At 40.6% G+C, this 18,068-nt stretch overlaps 1 protein-coding gene across 4 annotated transcripts in view; it reads left to right on the top strand.

Annotated features, from left to right (window-relative positions):
- LRP4 (LDL receptor related protein 4) overlaps positions 1-17,824 on the top strand; it is a 134,952-nt gene extending 117,128 nt beyond the window's left edge. For 2 of the 4 annotated variants that reach the window (XM_020799040.3, XM_020799032.3), the window contains exons 31-38: positions 474-582; positions 784-928; positions 6,352-6,465; positions 6,909-7,032; positions 7,497-7,564; positions 9,328-9,415; positions 10,617-10,758; positions 13,098-17,824. In XM_020799040.3, the coding sequence (XP_020654699.3) occupies positions 474-582; positions 784-928; positions 6,352-6,465; positions 6,909-7,032; positions 7,497-7,564; positions 9,328-9,415; positions 10,617-10,758; positions 13,098-13,430 (1,123 nt within the window). In that variant the 3' untranslated portion in view covers positions 13,431-17,824. Of the gene's footprint in view, positions 1-473; positions 583-783; positions 929-4,309; positions 4,579-6,351; positions 6,466-6,908; positions 7,033-7,496; positions 7,565-9,327; positions 9,416-10,616; positions 10,759-11,338; positions 11,403-13,097 lie in introns of those variants that run through there. The other 2 variants (XM_020799046.3, XM_072986018.2) reach the window with 2 other exon arrangements.
- The last annotated feature ends 244 nt before the right edge of the window (positions 17,825-18,068 follow it).

The raw sequence follows: 18,068 nt of genomic DNA, 5'->3' as shown, positions 1-18,068 counted from the left end.
GTCAGAGTAAAATACTGTGCAAATTTTTCACAACCACCTGTCATGTGGTCCACACTCTCTTCTTATGGACCAAGGCATAATAGGCCCTTGACCTCTCAAAACAGCTCCATAGGACATTTTTGTGCTAATGCAGTTATGACAGAGAAAGTGGCTTTATTTGGTGCCACCAACTATGATGGAATAGGCCTTCCAGTGGCTCTCTAGCTCAGGTTCTCTCCAAATTTTTTTTTGCCATCATCACTTTCCATTCCACTCTCTTCATCAACGTCAGCTCTCTGGTAAACCAGGGAGCTAGTTTGGCTCCATAGGAGGGGAGCCATAGGAGTGATTGTATCAATGACCTGGCCATTTGCTCATTCTGTAGATTTTGGGGCATCAGCTGACAAATGCATATTCAGGGAAAGGAGAGAAAATAGGTATCTATGATGTTACAGTGAATGTTGGTTTCACTTCTGTCCTTTCCACTCTTGTAGGATTTACTGGGTAGATGCTCATCTGGATCGCATAGAGAGTGCTGATCTCAATGGGAAGCTACGCCAGGTGCTGGTCAGCCAAGTATCACATCCCTTTGCTTTGACACAGGTATGGAGGAACTTGGTGAGAAACACTGCAGTGTTGTTTGTGTAGCAGCACTCATAAAGAAACTGTATGTTTGACTTGTGGATGTTTGAAGAAATTCTCATGGGTTGTTGCTGCTATATTACCAAGAAGGAGAAAGTATGTTATTTGGACTTCTGTGAACAAGCTTCTGTGTAATTAATTTTTCTTCTTCTTTGTGAGTAGCAGGACAGGTGGTTGTACTGGACAGACTGGCAGACTAAATCTATTCAGCGAGTGGACAAGTATTCTGGTCGGAATAAGGAAACCATCTTAGCCAATGTTGAAGGGCTTATGGATATCATTGTGGTCTCTCCTCAAAGGCAGACTGGTAAAGGCAATAATCTGGATTTCTTCACTCTGTAATTTGAATCAAAGCTTTATTTATTCATTTAAAATATTTTTATCCCACCTTAAAAAGACCGACGGCAGCCTACAATATTGAGAGACAATATTTAAAGTTAAAAGACAATATTTAAAGCTAAGAACAATGTGTATAAAGAGGCATCTTATATCATTAAAGGCAATAATTAAAGCTAGGAACAATATGTGTGCAGATATTTTTTAAAAAAAGTCACTCTGAGAGGTGGAAAACTCAAAAATTGAGACCACTCCATCTACAAATCACACATGGGTGGCTAGATTATTGGGGGAAGGCTTGCCTAAAGAGAAAGGTCTTTGCTTGCTTGCAGAAGGACAGCAAAGATGGTCCCAGACAGGTCTCCTGTGAGCAGCAACAGAGAAGGCTGTCTCCTGTGTTCCCAGCAGATGCACCTGTGAGGGTGGTAGGACCAAGAGAAAGGCCTCTCCAGATGATCTTAACACCCGAACTTGGACTCAAGCCATTTAGGGCTTTATAGGTTAAAACCAGCATTTTGAATTGTGCCTGGAAACTGAAACAGGCCTGAAGCCAGATTGAAATTGATCTAGATAATCTGTCTCATCCAAAAAACTCTGGAGCCGAGGGGCCACAACCTGCTGTAGCATTTTCCCCAAGAATGGGAAGTTGGATACTGGTAGATAATTACTCAGTATTGTTGGGTCCAGAGAGGCCTTTTTTTAACCATAGTCTAACTATTACCTCCTTTAGGCATGTGGGGTTCAAACTAGGCTTAGCTTATCATGCATTTAGAAACAGTGCTCCTTTTAGTGGTGAAGGACATCTGTTTGTCATAGCATGTGGCCTTCATTACCTCTGTGCTTTGCTGCATTCCAGTCTTGTGACAGGTCTTCAGTATATCACAAGAGTACACCCCTCACATTTCATAAATACATCTTTTCATGTGACAACACTGAAGAAATGACACTTGGCTACAATGTAAAGCAGTGAGTACAGTATACAGCTTGTATAACAGTGTAAATGTGCTGTCCCCTCAAAATAACGCAACACACAGCCATTAATGTCTAAAGCACTGGAAACAAAAATGAGTACACCCCTAAGTGACTATGTCCAAAATGGGCACAAAGTGTCAATATTTTGGGTAGCCACCATTATTTTCCAGCAGTGCCTTAACCCTCTTGGGCATAGAGTTCACCAGAGCTTCACAGGTTGCCACTGGAGTCCTCTTCCACTCCTCCATGACGACATCACAGAGCTGGTGGATGTTAGAGACCTTGCATGCCTCCACCTTCCGTTTCACGATGCCCCTCAGATGTTCAATAGGATTTAGGTCTGGAGACATGCTTGGCCAGTCCATCCCCTCTACCCTCAACTTCTTTAGCAAGGCAGTGGTCGTTTTGAAGGTTGCTTGGGGTCATTATTATGTTGGAATACTGCCCTGCGGTCCAGTCTCCGAAGGGAGGGGATCATGCTCTGCTCCAGTATGTCACAGTGCATGTTGGAATTATGGTTCCCTCAATGAACTGTAGCTTCCCAGTGCTGGCAGCACTCATGCAGCCCCAGCCTATGATACTCCCACCACCATGCTCGACTGTAGGCATGACACACTTGTCTTTGTACTCCTCCCCTGGTTGCCGCCACATATGCTTGACATCACCTGAACCAAATAAGTTTATCTTGGTCTTACTGGACCACAGGGCGTGGTTCCAGAAATCCATGTCCCTAGTCTGCTTGTCTGCAAACCGCATGCGAGCTTTCTTGTGCATCATCTTTAGAAGAGGCTTCCTTCTGGGATGACAGCCCTGAAGACCAATTTGATGCAGTGTGCTGCTTATGGTCCAAGCAGTGACAGCCTGACCCTCAACCCCTTCAACCTCTGCAGCAATACTGGTAGCACTCATATGTCTACTTCCCAAAGCCAATCTCTGGATATGACGCTGAGCACAGGCACTCAACTTGTATGGTCGACCATGGCAAGGCCTGTTCATAGTGGAACCTGTCCTGTTAAATTGCTGTATGGTCTTGGTCACCGTGCTTCAACTCAGTTTCAGGGTTTTGGCAATCTTCTTATAGCCTAGGCCATCTTTATGTAGAGCAACAATTCATTTTTTCAGATCCTCAGTTCATTCCCATGAGGAGTCATGTGGAACTTCCAGTGACCAGTCTGAGAGAGTGAGAACAATAACAACTGCTCCCCCTTCACACCTGAGACTTATGACACTAATGGGTCTCATGACACCAGGGAAGGAAAACGGCTACTTGGGCCCAATTTGGGCATTGTAATTTATGGGTGTACTCATTTTTGTTGTCAGCGGTTTAGACATTAATGGCTGTGTGTTGCGTTATTTTGAGGGGGCAGCACATTTGCACTGTTATACAAGCTGTATACTCACTGCTTTGCATTGTAGCCAAGTGTCGTTTCTTCATTTTATGTTTTTTGTTTGTTCTATTTATGCCCCGCCTATCTGGTCGTTTCGACCACTCTAGGCGGTTTACAACATAAAGATAACAAATATATGGAAGGGATTATAACACAAATGTTGTTACATGAAAATATATACTAAAATATTTATGAAATGTGAGGGGGTGTACTCTGTGATATTCGCATATGTAATTACTGAGGCATGCATCTCTGAAGAAATCCCATTAGAATCATAGAAAAGTGAAGTTGGAAGGAGCCCACAAGGCCATCAAGTCCAACTCCCTGCTCAACGCAGGAATACAATCAAAGCATATCTGCCAGGTGTTTATCCACTGTCAGAGGAAAAAGTGCTAATCCCAGATAATTTCTTTTAATATCATGCTAAGTATGATGTGGAGTCCATAGGTTACTCACCTTTGATGTAACATCTAGTAATTGTGTACATTGATTACTATTGTATCATGGGTTTAGGAGTGATTGTGAAGAACCTTGGGGTGGGGGCTTGCTATGCAAAAAATATTCTGGGGCATTAGCTTCTGGCAGCCTACACTGTTTCGATAAAACCCGTGCTGGTACACATACTTGAGGAACTGTATTCACATACACCACAATGTGTCTCTCCTGTATCATGAGGGAATCTACTTTCTCTCAGTTGATGTAGACAGGAAGCATGTTTCTACAGACAGCAAGTAAGGGGCAAAAATTTTGAACCCACTTTGAGAAAAAATGAAATACTTAAATATTATCTACCAAAAAGTTGAGATATTGTTGTTATTTTTCAATTGTTTTTATTCTATTTGCTGTGAGCCACCCAGAGTAGACATTGTCTCGATGGGCGGCATAGAAGCTTAATAAATAAATAAATGAACAAACAAAAAGCGAATTCCCACTGTATACCAAACTGAATTGGTGGAAAATAAAGGAAAGGGCATGTCTCACTTGGTTCTCAGGGGCTGTCCTTCATTTATAAGAGGCATTCTAAAACACCTGCAGTCAAGAACACAGTTGGAAAGGACACAAAAGCTGCTTCTCACTCCAGATATTACAATTGCAGGAGCAAATTAGCTTCTATCCACAGCCTGTGGGCCACAGGTGTTTCTATGCATTTCTTTACTTACCTTCAGAGAAGTGAGTACTGTACTTTCTAGTCACTCTTCCATAGGTAAGGTAAACTGATGAATTTGCAGATAACAGTGTTTGTGGTGTGAAGGCAGAAACCTCCCATTTAGTCTTGATTGTCAGCATCCTATATCCTCTTTTAGAAGGAAGGATGAAGAGAACAAAGGGTCTTTATAACTAGAGGCCTTGGAGATAAATTTATTCAAATGCCCTAGAACTGGCTAAAGACAGATCTCTCTAACATACTTTGTCATAATGACAATAATTTCACTTAATGGTCTAAAAAAGTGTTGTGAGTCATCCCTCCTTTTACTATAAGCTTTCAAATTGGTTTTTTCTTGGCTGGGGGGGAGGGGGGCAGTAAGCATATTGTGATATGAAATTGAATAGAAACTTGTTGATTGGGGAGGAGTGCCAAATAAGGTAAAGAAGTCAGCTTTACTATGACCCAGTATTTACAGCCTCCTAGTGGTCCAGACATTAGCAGGACGCACCCTGAAAAAAATAAAGACTAGGATCTTGTGAAAGACTAGGATTTCATCAGGTAATTTGATATTGTTTCCTGGGATCAATTAGTCATGTCAACGTTGGATATATATGTCACAGGTCTTCCACAGCATAAGTAGATATTTGAATTATGCATGCCCACAACTGAACAGTAGGCATTTGTACTAGTGATAATATCTAGAGCAGCTTTCTGAGTTCTTCGTGTGCCAGTTCTAAAGATAAAAAGAGAAGACCTCCAAAAACAGAGGAGGGACGCTTAAAGCCCTTGTTGAATACTGGCAGGTGAAGTTCCATGTTTTACCACATTTTATTATTGTCATCTTTTCATCTGAATTTGGACTCCTAAAGCTGTTGGTTCTACCACTCCTTAAATATCTTATTTACACTGAACACCCTATAGCACTATAGGTTGGATGCAGCTTGACAGCATGTACACTTCACAGGCTTGTCTGTAGCATATAGGATACACTGTGTTTCTAAAATCAGGTGCAGGTGTGTACTAAGATTTTGTAGCTTTGAGACAGATGCAGCTCAGTTTGCATGCAGGCAGACAAGGATCAAAATGGCAATAGATTAGATGTTGACAGATAGGCAGGAGTCATGATTCAGGGACATAGAAGAGCAGGCCAAGTCATCCAGAGCAAGAGTTGTTGTTCAGATATGTAGATTGGCTGCAAAGACTTGAGAATCACTATTGTCTAAAACACTGGTTCTTAACCTTGAGTTACTCAGGAGTTTTGGACTGCAACTCCCAGAAGCCTTCACCACCAGCTGTGCTGACTGGGGTTTCTGGGAGTTGCAGTTCAAAAGCATCCGAGTAACAAAGGTTAAGAACCACTGGTCTAAAACAACCCAGGGTACAGCAGGCCCTTAAAAGGTGGTAATCCATGTTAAACTAGGAGATCAGTTACTCTGTTCCAGCTAGAATTGTGACCTTGGGAATTTCTCTTTCACTATAGCCTAGCCTCCAAGGTCTCTTGAGGTCCCCGACTGCCAGTGGTTTGGTAGAGGTCCTGGTTCAAGGCCTTCTTTCTGCTGCATACATGCATGGATACATGCACATACACAATGTGACACCTTGCAGATTCACATCACATTTAGTGACGAAAATGTGCGCAGTCTTAATCTGGCAATGTATGACTATGTATGTAGGTTTTCTCCCTGCTGATTTACAGTATTTTCACCAACCTCTAAATCAGTTGCTTGGTTGCCTCTGTTACTATAAAATATGTGGGTGAAAAGTCTATGTTAGAACCACTGTGTTAGACAATCAGCCATAAGTATTTTGGTGAAATGAATGTGAAGCCCTTGGGGTTGAAGACAGAAAATGATACTCTTGCTTCAGATGTGATGTCTTATCTTCCAGGCACAAACGCTTGTGGAGTGAATAATGGAGGCTGTACTCATCTCTGCTTTGCCAGGGCTTCTGATTTTGTTTGTGCATGTCCAGATGAACTAGATGGGAAACCTTGCTCCACAGGTAAATTGTTTGGGTTGTGAACCTCCAAGCACAAATCATAAGCATATATAGAAATATAGAAATATATCTCCTTGGCAAAGTATTCAAAGGCCTCACTGCAGAAAGCTCTATTTCCCAGGAGGAAAATCACAGATGTATATTTTAGTGCTAAGATTTACAGTACAGAGTTGCTTGTTCTATTTCATTGGCATTTTGCATGCAGTTGCTTCAAAGAGGTGCATGAATATAACACTGAGATGTTGCTTGGGGATGGTTGCAGCTTATGTACAAGCTCTAGCTGTATAGCAGTGCTCATTATTTACTTTGTAATTTTTTTCTGTACCACAATAGAAACCTTACTGTCTCTTGCTATATCTAGAACAGCAAACTGCAAATTTTCCCATTTCATAGGACTTAATTATCTCCGTTGCTTAAGATTTTCTCTCTGTTTCTCTTTCACATAGTTCCTGGCATGGGGCCTCCAATTCCTGAAACCACTCATTCAAGCAAAAATAGTCAAATTCCTACTGGCAGATCTGGCTCTTCCACAAGCAAGCCTCATGTATCTGTGGAAACAACAGGAGGAAAGTGAGTAGCTTCACTTATTTAAAATGTGATTTTGTGGGAAGGTAGTGCTCCATCTTTTTCTTCACATATGCTTTTCCTCTGCTAGGCAGGATAGTTCTAGCTACCATAGAAAATAAGTTTTATAAATCTTTACTGGATAATATAATATAGTAAGGGCATTTGTATTCATGCCATTGCATTCTCTGTCCTGTGCCAATGATTAGTCATTTTAAAAAATATGTTAAATAAGGTTTGTTTGTTTAGAAAAACTACCTAGCAGCAAGCTTCCTTGCAATATATTAAATGATCTTCATTTTTAAAAGCAACAACAACTTAGCAGCAACTTTTTGGTAGCTGGAATATATTTGGGTAGAAAAATAGGCTGCTGTTATTCTTCATGACTTAGTTCACTTCACCTTGGTTCATTCTGTCATAGGATAAGTGGTTCTCTTGAAGTTGACCTTTTGTACCTTTCTGTTGTGTAGCTGCTCTGACAAAAAAGTTGGCCAAGACCTGTGCAACCGAGCAAATGAAGCTGTGCTGGCAACTACAGGTGAGAGTCTCTATTATCCTGCACTATGCAAATATTGGAAATGCATCAAGCATGCCAGGAGCATGAGTTGGAAATATTGGTATCATCTGTATTTCTTTAATTACTAATGTTTCTTCCATGAATTGTCACTCCTTCTGAATGTTATCCAGTTTTCCGTGTTCTGTCTGTAGGTTGAACAGACAGATAAAATATACCTTTGTATATTATTAACAATTGGAGACCTTCTGTTTCTCCATAGTTTGCTCTAACAGTAGCCCTTTGTCCAGAGTATAGGTTATGCATTGGGATGATCGAATATTGTGGTACACTCATTTCTTGTAAACAATTCATTACTATCTCCTTTCTTTGAAAACTGAATGAATATTGAATGTTTCCAGTCTATGAATAGCTGTTTTGTTTTTATATTTAATGGTGTATTCTTGTTAGGATTTTAATAGATTGAATCTCTGTTAATATTCCATCTATACCTAATGACATATTGCGTCTTGCTGCTTAGAAGCTCTCAAGTCATTTCTTAAAATTTAAGATTCTTCAGAAAAGGATTCTTGTTTGAAGGAATCTGTCATCTTTTTTGTTGTTGTTCTAGTTCATTGCAATAAATTATTATAATGATTCCCTTTGGTACTACATGCAAGTTACTGAAAAGTTCCATTTAGGATTCTAGTCTTATTTCTGTTGAATTTTACTGTTTCTTTTCATCTCTTGTTAACAATTTTAAGGGTTTTCTTTCATAATCCATTGTAACTTTTCTTTACTTTTGACTACCACAGTAGCGGGATATCATCTTTAACTTCTTTAGTTGGAGCATAATACTTCAATAAGTTATATTGATAACCTTTCCACAAAATCTGGTTTGGTCATGTTTTGTGCTGTGTATCCCTTCATTGTGTCTCCTTTTACTATTGAGAGTTTTGTTTTGAGTTTTTCATTTCCAGAATAAAACAATTAGTCATTGTCTGAATTAAAATGTCATTTTGCTTTCACTTTTCTTTGTCCACCCCAAATACTACAAGACCACTGGGAAGACCTACTACTAGTTTGTCACGAAGAGCCAAGGTGGTCTTCTAAGCCAGACTTTCTGTTGTTAACCTTTATTCCTTGAAGGGATTACTGATCTATGATGGTATGATCTATGATTGTAGAGTCATAGAGATGTAAATGTAAAGGTTCCCCTTGACAATTTGTCCAGTCATGTCCAACTCTAGGGGCCGGTGCTCATCCCCGTTTCCAGGCTAGGGAGCCAGCATTTATCTGTAGACAGTTTCTGTGGTCATTTGGCCAGCGGGACTAGATACAGAATGCCATTACCTTCCCACCGTAGTGGTACCTATTTATCTACTCACATTTTAACATGCTTTCGAACTGCTAGGTTGATAGGAAGAGATGTGTCTACCTACCATTAAATAATGTATCTGTGCTTAATGTTTAATATTTTATGTTAACATTTTAATGACCAGAGTAGACTTTGGTCTAGATGGGCGGGGGAGAAGTCAAATAAATAAATAAATAAATAAATAAATAAATAAATAAATAAATAAATAAATAAATATGTTAATATTTTACTGAAAAACTCAACATGTTGCAAAAATACCAGATATGCAAAATATTTATGAAGGAAAATATATATTAATGACAGTGTTCAGATTGTCTGGTCAACAACACCTGCCATCCACATCAGTGCTGTCCATTGTGATGGAAGACCAATACCTCTTTATAGTAACAAGAGCATTTTCTGCTTTTGTTAACCATCTGTTCTCTTTCAGGTGAAGGGCTACATGTCAGTTATGTTATTGGAGGACTTCTTAGTATCTTGATCATTCTGTTGATAGCTGGTGCTATAATTATATACAGGTATGTACCTTGCTCTCTTTTCATTCCACTAGCTTTATGAATTTATCAGCTGCGTGAAACACTTCCAAAAAAAAAGGCCAAGCCTTTCTTTCTATGGTTAAAAAATGTTTCCCTGGACCCTCTAAAGTTCCCTCTAAGGTGCACATGCACATGTGCAGCAGCAGCCGGTGTCAATGTCTGCTTACTTCTGGGTTTTAGATGAAATATTGCCCATGCACAGTTGGGCGAGGCTCCCATACGGCTGATGAAAATTAGAGGGAACATTGCATTGGACTAAATTCCAGAGGAAGTAGCCTTGTTAGTCTGCAACAGTAATACGTGATGTGCTGGTATTCTTACAGACTAACTGTAGAAATAGACTTACAGTCTACATGGGGTTAAGAAAACCAAATAAAAAGAAAGGGCGAATGTCGTGAATTCACCAGTCTTTATATCCAGCTCCTTCCCCCCTTGGCTCTGCCTTCCGTTCACTCATTGGCTCCTGCGTCAAGGTTTTGCGGTGCCGGGCAGGTGAGGGCAGGGCTGTTCACCACAGCGAATAATTGTATCTGGATAATGATGACTATGATGCTGATATTCCCAAGTTACTGTTCTTAATGTTAGTGGCCACTCCTTTTCTATTTGTCTCTAAAAATGTCAGCATTGATTATAACAGAGATGGGCAATTGTGGTCCTTCTAATGGCTAGGGTCTGATGGAAGTTTTAGGCCAGAAACATCTAGAGGGCCACTCTTGCCGACTCTTGGATTACTTGTTACACAATAGAGCAACTAATGCTCAAGTTCACGTCTCCCCTGTAGAAAGCATTGACCTCACTATCTCTCATACATGTTTTCTTGGGAATCATCCGTAGAAATCTAGTGCAGTTTGCACATGCCTTCATTTGAGTCATGCATACTGGCCCTTTGAACCTTTTGCATGAAAATGATTCTCTCTGTGAGTGAACTTGCCCTTTCCCCCCACTGGCATAAATGGAAAGAAACCTTGCTTCTGTGCACTGGTGTGGTATAAGTATATAAACAATATGGACATGAGGAATGTCTCTGATGAAACTGATTTGGGGGGGGGTTAAATAAGAGAAATATGCACTACAGATTATGTTTTTTGCTGGTTTTCTGGGATGGGGCTTTAGCTGTAGAACTTTCAAATTGCAATTAGGAAATGCATTCTGTCTATTGACAATAGATGTTGTGTTTCTGTAGACACAAGAAATCCAAGTTCACAGATCCTAGCTTAAGTAATCTTACCTACAGTAACCCATCTTACCGGACATCGACTCAAGAGGTGAAGATTGAAACAGCTCCCAAGCCTGCCATGTATAACCAGTTGTGTTTTAAGAAGGAGGTAAGAGATCCTTTCATAGGCTAAGATATCTTTGTTAAGCACTTGCAGTATTAAGAACCAGTTCTCAATAGGCCTAGTTAATTTGCCCTGCTCTTAGATGATTTAATCAGCGTACTCTAAAGCACTGGTTCTTAACCTTGGGTTACTCAGGAGTTTTGGACTGCAGCTCCCAGAAGCCTTTACCACCAACTGTGCTGGCTGGGGTTTCTGGGAGTTGCAGTTCAAAAACATCCGAGTAACAAAGGTTAAGAACCACTGCTCTAAAGAACTGTGTGTTTTACCTCCCATTATTAGAAGACTATTGAGCAAGCTCAGACAGGTCAACCAACACTATATTTTGCTGGTTTGACTGCAGTTCTCTGATCTCCATGAGCTGCTGATGACTGTCGCCAACTCAAATCCCAGTGCCACGTGTGGCCTTTTCTGTTTAGTAAGCATTCAGTGGTAGAAGAATATGCCTGTGCAGTGTACAGATCATTGGTAGGCAACAGATGAGGATTTTTTTGCATTAGTAAGGTGTCACTGTTGGGCCATAGGTGGTTGCAGGGCACTTAGTCTCTGCTTTGTCTTTCCTCTTCAGCAGTTTTCTCATCCCTCTGATAGCCTTGCACCATTCCTCTTTTGACCTGCCCACAGCCTCACAGGTATCACATTGCTGTATTTGTGCAATCTCTACTTACCTTATTCCTGTACTGATGAATGGCCTGCTGCTGTCTTGCATTACTTGGTTGCTTCTCTCTCTCTGTGTTTGTGTGGGTGCGTGCCCACACACATACCTGTGTGCCCTAAAATACCTCGGCTGCCTTTGAGTGTTGGTAAAGAAGAAAAGTTGTTCCTAGTGCAGGCTCCTTGATGTTTACATTGGCTCTCCAATTTTATACAGCTTAGGTTTGTTTAGTTTTAATGTTCATACTCCATGATGATGCATATGCAGAGTATGGTCAGCTGAAGAGGTCCTTCTCTGGTGAAGCATAGGAAAGTCTTTATTACTGTAAATAATGTCACTTTCCCCTTTCCCCTGTCCAGCTCATGTTTATTTCACTGCTTTTATGAGAGTTTTCCTAAGTCTTTTGATCTAATAACGCAATTGTTGAGATGATTGTTTTGTGTAACTTTCTAATTCTAGTGTTTATGCCCTTCTGACTTCTTTGTTATGTTGTGTTAACTTAATCTGGCTTGTGTCCTACTCAAGTATTAATAATATTTTACATTATTTTCTACAGCGGTACCTCAGTTTACGAACGCCTCAGTTTACGTAACTTTCGGTTTACGAACCGAAATCCATAGAAAATAATGCCCCGGTTTACGTTTTTTCTCCCTCCCCCAATTATACTAAAGGGTTTCCCCAGGACACATTGTGCCTGGAGATTTCTAGCGATGCCCCCTTTCCTGGCACAATCCGTGTTTTGGTTTACAAAATTTCCGTATTACGTAATGTCCCGGAGGACACATTAATTTCGTAAAACGAGGTACGCCTGTATATGCTGAGCACAGGAGGAACTTGTCAACTAACAGCAGACTGTCTTTCTGAGAGTCTTTGCCTTTGCCTTTTCATCATCTATGCTGAATCTTGGTCTCCTTCTTGAATGCTTGTTTTTGAATGCAGTGTTTCTGTTTTTTGTTTTGTTTTTGTTTTTACTTTTCATGGCTTTGGATATATTACTGGTTACCTTTCCCTCAGTATATTCACCTTCTATATTATTCTGTCTTTCCATCACCTGAGGGAATGTACAGTTTGCCACAGAATTTTTTGTAACAGGTGATCTGCTAGATAAAGGATTGCACACCTCTTGTAGTTAGTATCTCCTGCTGATTTATAAATGAGATAAATTACCTGTTTTGGTATTCAGATGTGGTGAGGCAAAACAGTTGCTTTCCTCTTTGTTCCCTTCCTCAGATTCTGCTCAGTTTCTCTAGTGGTCTTATGTTTTTCTTCTTTTTCTGCCTAATATTGCCAGAGAAGTTTGTTGGTTACTTTTCCTCAGTAAGCATTTAATAGCTTGTTTGCTGCTTGTCTGGATCATTTAGATTAGTCTTGCACAACCCAGTGCCATCCAGATGTGTTCAGTTACTTCTCCCACAACCCTCAGTCCTGGGAATGATGCATCTTTTTATCCAACACATCTGAGAAATGTTGGGTTTGGGAGATCTGGCACAGGTGGAGCAGTGAAGGTTTGGTGATGGGCAAGTTGGAGAACAGGAACATGAAGACAGTGCCCTTCTGCTTCTTTCCGGTTGTGTGATCTGACTTGTTCAAAAGGCAGGTGCCAGTCTTTCACTAGTTCTTTATGCTTTCTCCGTCAACTTTGTATGTCTCATGTTATTGTCTCTGTCTGCAGGCAAGCTCTGATCAAAACTACACCAAGGAAAAGATCAAAATTGTAGAAGGAATTTGCCTCTTGTCCAGTGATGAATCTGAATGGGACGACCTCAAACAGATACGGAGCTCTCGAGGATGTATTCTCCGTGACCACGTCTGCATGAAGACTGACACAGTCTCTATCCAAGCCAGCACCGGGTCACTGGATGACACTGAAACTGAGCAGCTGCTGCAGGAGGAGCAGTCTGAGTGCAGCAGCATCAACGCAGCAGCTACCCCTGAGCGTCATGGCTCTCTTCCAGACACAGGATGGAAGCTTCAGCGCAAACCCTCAACAGAAAGTGAAGTTTAAAGCACAAACAGAGATGCTTGTCCCTCCTTCTCTGTCATTCGCTCTGATGATACAGGTTCTTGCCCACTATTCAAGGAGGAACTCAGAGACTTCCCTCTATTTCATTTGGACCCCAGAGACTGACTTGGGTGAGGAGCCTGAGTTAGTTTGTGCCTTTGAGACTGATGGGACACAACTCAGAGACCCTTTTTTTGGCTCATTGTTAGTTTATGTTTATTTATATGTCCTCTGTTTTTAAAAGCTGTGGTGTTGAATTCAGCAGGATCTTTTCTCAGCTGACTCTGATACAGCTTTCATTCAGTCCCAAGTATACACGCTGGCCAAGGATTCTGCACTGCTGGTGGCCAAAATTACTGAACTTGTCCAATCCTGATCCCTGTTGCCTTCCTTCCAAGGCTTTTGGCACTAACTGGATTTTGCACTGCGTTCTTCCTTCTTTAAGGGGAAATGGTTGGGGCCAGCAGAGGTTGCATGGCGTGAGAGAAATGGTGTGAGTGATTATCAAGTTGCTTTAGCAGATACCTGTACAAGGAGAGCTGTAGTTTCATTTCAGGGGTCAGTAAAATATCAACTTTCAAGCTATGGGAAACACCCCAATCCAATACTTGCTATAAGAGTAAAGCAGTCAGTCTGTTGCTGGCAACAGAAATTGCCTGTGCTGTGCCCAGTTTGTTGTACCAGGGTGCCCACTCTCTTCCTAAAACATAACTTTGCCTTTTGCAAATAGAGCTTTCACATCTGTTCTCTGTGGATCTCACTTTTATTGTGCTTCTGATGAGGTTTGAGTTGCAAGGAATATGCTGGATACCATGGCTTTCTATTATACGTCTTTCCTATGCTTGTAAGCCCCTCTTCTGGAAGTGTGTGCTACTGAAAACAATGTAAGGCTGTTTATTATTTTTATTTTTAACCTGAACTCGGATTCAACAAGAAATATATTCAGAACTTCATCTGCAGTGTGTTGCTGGATAAACCCAGTAGGGGGCTTACTCTTAAGTCCCCCCCCCCCCAGTGTTTGGTTTTGGAAGTTCTGGAAGAAGATATTTGTTCACGTCTTTTTCTTTTGTTTGCTATATACCTCAGCAATGAAAATATGATGTTCAGAAGTAGGTGTGTACAATTGAAAGGTAATTATTAGAAGTGAGAAGGCATGGCAGGCAGGTAGGTAATCCAGCAAGAGACACACTATGATTGTTGTAGTCTTTCTTCACTGCACCTAATCACTAATCTTTTCATGCTACAAGAAGGAGCCTTAGAATGTTTGATGTGTTGCAATTTGTGTTACAAATACTTCTTGCACAGGATTCAGAGACTATTAGGCAATTCAAGACTTAAATCACAGACAAGTCCTTCCCAGAACCAGTAGCTACAGTGTTTATTTTCCAGGAAAATGTGGCACTATCATCCACTGTAGTGATGCAAATTCCTCCTCTGTGGGGTGTGTGATGATTAATGAACAATGCACAGCCTTTGGTTGTGTGAAGTTTCCTACGCCTATACCATTTTGTTCAATTTAGAAGGAAGGACACAGGAAAATTATGTGAAGGGCTCCAACAAGGATTTGTCCATTTCTCCTTTCAAACCTGCATCATTAAACTTGTGGTTTTCCCCTCCAAAAGTTATTTGGAGGCTGTTCCTCCAGGTTTTTTTTTTCACCACTGGACCTTTTTTCACCGCCTCCCACCTTTCTTGCTTTCCCTGTGTAACAACTCTGTATTGCTGTCAGTAAGGGACTCCCGCTCCCATTTTTCCAACTGGGCATACTCCTTTACATGCCAGCAAAAAGCAATGTATGTGTGTACACAACCATATACTTACATATATCAAAGGAGTCTGTTCACTAGAGAGCAAGCATTGGTTGTAGAATAGCAGTTATTTTGGCTGCTGCTCACGGTGTATGGGAAGCAATTCTAAGTAGCACACCTTTGTCACAGATGTATGCTTAAATGTTTCTCTGCTATGGCTCAGTCATTAGGATGTAAGTTCCTACATTCTTCCATCAAAAGCCTACTTGTTCTTGCCTAGTCTAATACAGCCCCTGAGCTGTGTTTTCCCATGTGAGACTACTGCCTATGGTTAACTGTTTTGCTATTTAGTGTACACTGCTTTTCAGCATTTGTTGCATTTGCTTCCTTAGTTAGCTGGCAAATGATCAATAGACTATAATTTAATATTAGTCTGTCATAGCATAAACAGAAAAGAATTACAGTCAACCCTCGACTTACAAACTTAATCCGTTTTGGAAGGAAGTTTGTAAATCGAAAAGTTTGTAACTCAAATCAGCATTTCCCATAGGAATGCATTGAAAACCAGTTAACCCATTCCTGCTGTTTTTGGTTCTTAGGTCGAGGGGCAGTTTGTAAATCGAATCATTAGTTTCCATGGGAACTAATGCAAAGCCGGTTAATCCGTTGCTACCACTAAGGAGAGAATGTGTTTTTTTGTTTTCCTTTTAACCTAATATTACTTAGGTTTTTAAAAAAGGAAGGAAAAGAGTTCAGAACTCGAATCTAAGTTCACAAGTCGAGCCCATATATTCTTATGAGAGCGGTTCGTAAGTCGAAATGTTTGTAACTAGGGCCGTTCATAAGTCGAGGGTTGACTGTTATTATGGCAGCTGAAGGACTAACATTTGTTATAGCAAAACCAGCAATGTGGCTCTTGAAGACTTAACAAGAGTTATTTGGCGTAAGCTTTTGTGGACTATAGCCCACATCTTCAGTCCTTGTTTCCACTATTTCTCATCTGCATTCAGCCTCTCCAGAACCATTCCTTTCCCCAGCCAGATTTCTTGTTTTAGAGCTGTTGGGAAGAAAGACTAAAAACAAGGGAGGGATTCGTGGAGAGGGGAACAATTCGGGGCACCATCTATTCCTCTAATTTTTGCCCCCATATTCTCCATCCTGACCATGCACTAAGCACTGCAAGGGAAATACAGTGTTCAGAACCACTGTCTCTTTGTTAATGCCTAAATCCACCCCTTTGCAAACTTTCTGTTTTTCATCAGTTTCCAGTTTCTGTCCTTTCCTGAAAGCTGCCCCCCCACCCATGGCTGGTTCTTTATTTTGGTCTAATATTTTAGTTATGTCCATGTTATCAGCTTGCTTTCCTCTGCCTACTTCTGAACAACTGGATACATTCCCCAAACTGGATACATGTATCCAGTGATTTGGGACATGGACCCCCATATAATGATGGGGGAATGTATCCAGTGATTAAATGGTGTTCTGTGAAACATGGAGCAGTAACATGAACAACAGTGATGTTTACTATTCATTTGGGAGAAAAGCCGTATAGAAGAATCATGGTAGCTATATACAGTATTTTTGTCTTTTCACTGATGGAGGGATTATGGATTAAATTACTGAACCTTGGTTAATTTTCATTCCTATGAAGTGTTGGCTACAATTGGGACATGGACCTATCTTTGTGTTTATTATGGGCTTTCCCACTGTTGCCAGGGGAGAATGTATTAGATTTTAATTTAATTATATTTATTTTAGTTGTATCCAAATGTTGTGGTCTTGTCCACTGAAACTTCCTCAGATTGAGGAATGAGGAAGCAAAGTTTTAGCAAGGGATATGGATTTAAAAGTAGCTCTGCAAAATTAAGACCCTTATGCATTTGGGGAAAGAGTGTAAGAAATATCAGTCTTGTGACATTGGTAAGGGGAATGAGGATGTGGTGAAATTTTGAACATAGCCAGTAGAATCTAGAAGAACAATCTTATTGAAAATGGGACTGGGAAAAAGTATTTGAGAATAACTGTGTCCTTCCGGCTGAGGAAATGCAGCTTCAGCAGAGCACCAATGTGTTTGCAACTCAGCTATACAGTACTTGCCTCCCCTTGAAAACACTCTCCTTGTTCTTCGTAAGACACTTTCTGTGATACATTCCAGTTGTTAGACGTCTCTGTTGAACTGCTTTCTCCAAACTTCTCCAAACTCTTCATCTGATTCTTCTGCTGTATAATTAGCAGGAGTCAAAGTGGCTGCCAGGAATTGGAAGGATGGCACCTATATAGCTTTTTGCCCACTTGTGAAGTAAGCAAGAATGAGATTTCCTGTTCTCTCATGCACAAGCAAGCTTTGGGCAATGCTGCTGCTGGTTTTGGGGCTCTTCGCTTGCACGCTGAAGAAGAAAAGTCCTATTGCACTGGGACTTTACAGAATGGGAAAAGGCCAGAAGTGCACTGATTTACTATGTAAAAAAGCAAAGATTTCTCTTCTGTCTGTCCTCGGCTAATGGAAACAATGTCCCTGTGTTTCTGTGTAATGGTTTTAACAGTACTCACTGGAAAGAATTGATTTTTTCTGGAGTTATTTAACCACTATGTTCAGTATTTTAGGCAATGATGATGATAATTTAATATAAATTTAGCTTTTCTTAATCATTCTGCTTTTTTGAGTTTTGAATCATAAATGTTACCTGTGCCTGAGTCCAAAAAAGATCCTATAGAACCTGATCGCCTTTTAAGAAACAGTTGAATTGGGAGCTGTGTGAAAACTGGGGAATGGAGACTGGTTTGGTGGCACTTCTGCACGCTGAAGTTCTAATATGTCTGAAGCTCAAATCCATGGGATTACTACTTGGGTATAAATTTGAACAGTGCTTCAAATAGTTTCTTTTTTAGACCA

This window comes from Pogona vitticeps, chromosome 1 (assembly GCF_051106095.1).
Source record: "Pogona vitticeps strain Pit_001003342236 chromosome 1, PviZW2.1, whole genome shotgun sequence".
Classification (NCBI taxonomy): domain Eukaryota; kingdom Metazoa; phylum Chordata; class Lepidosauria; order Squamata; family Agamidae; genus Pogona; species Pogona vitticeps.
The sequence above is the reverse complement of the archived record's forward strand: the minus strand, read 5'-3'. Positions and strand labels throughout refer to the sequence as shown.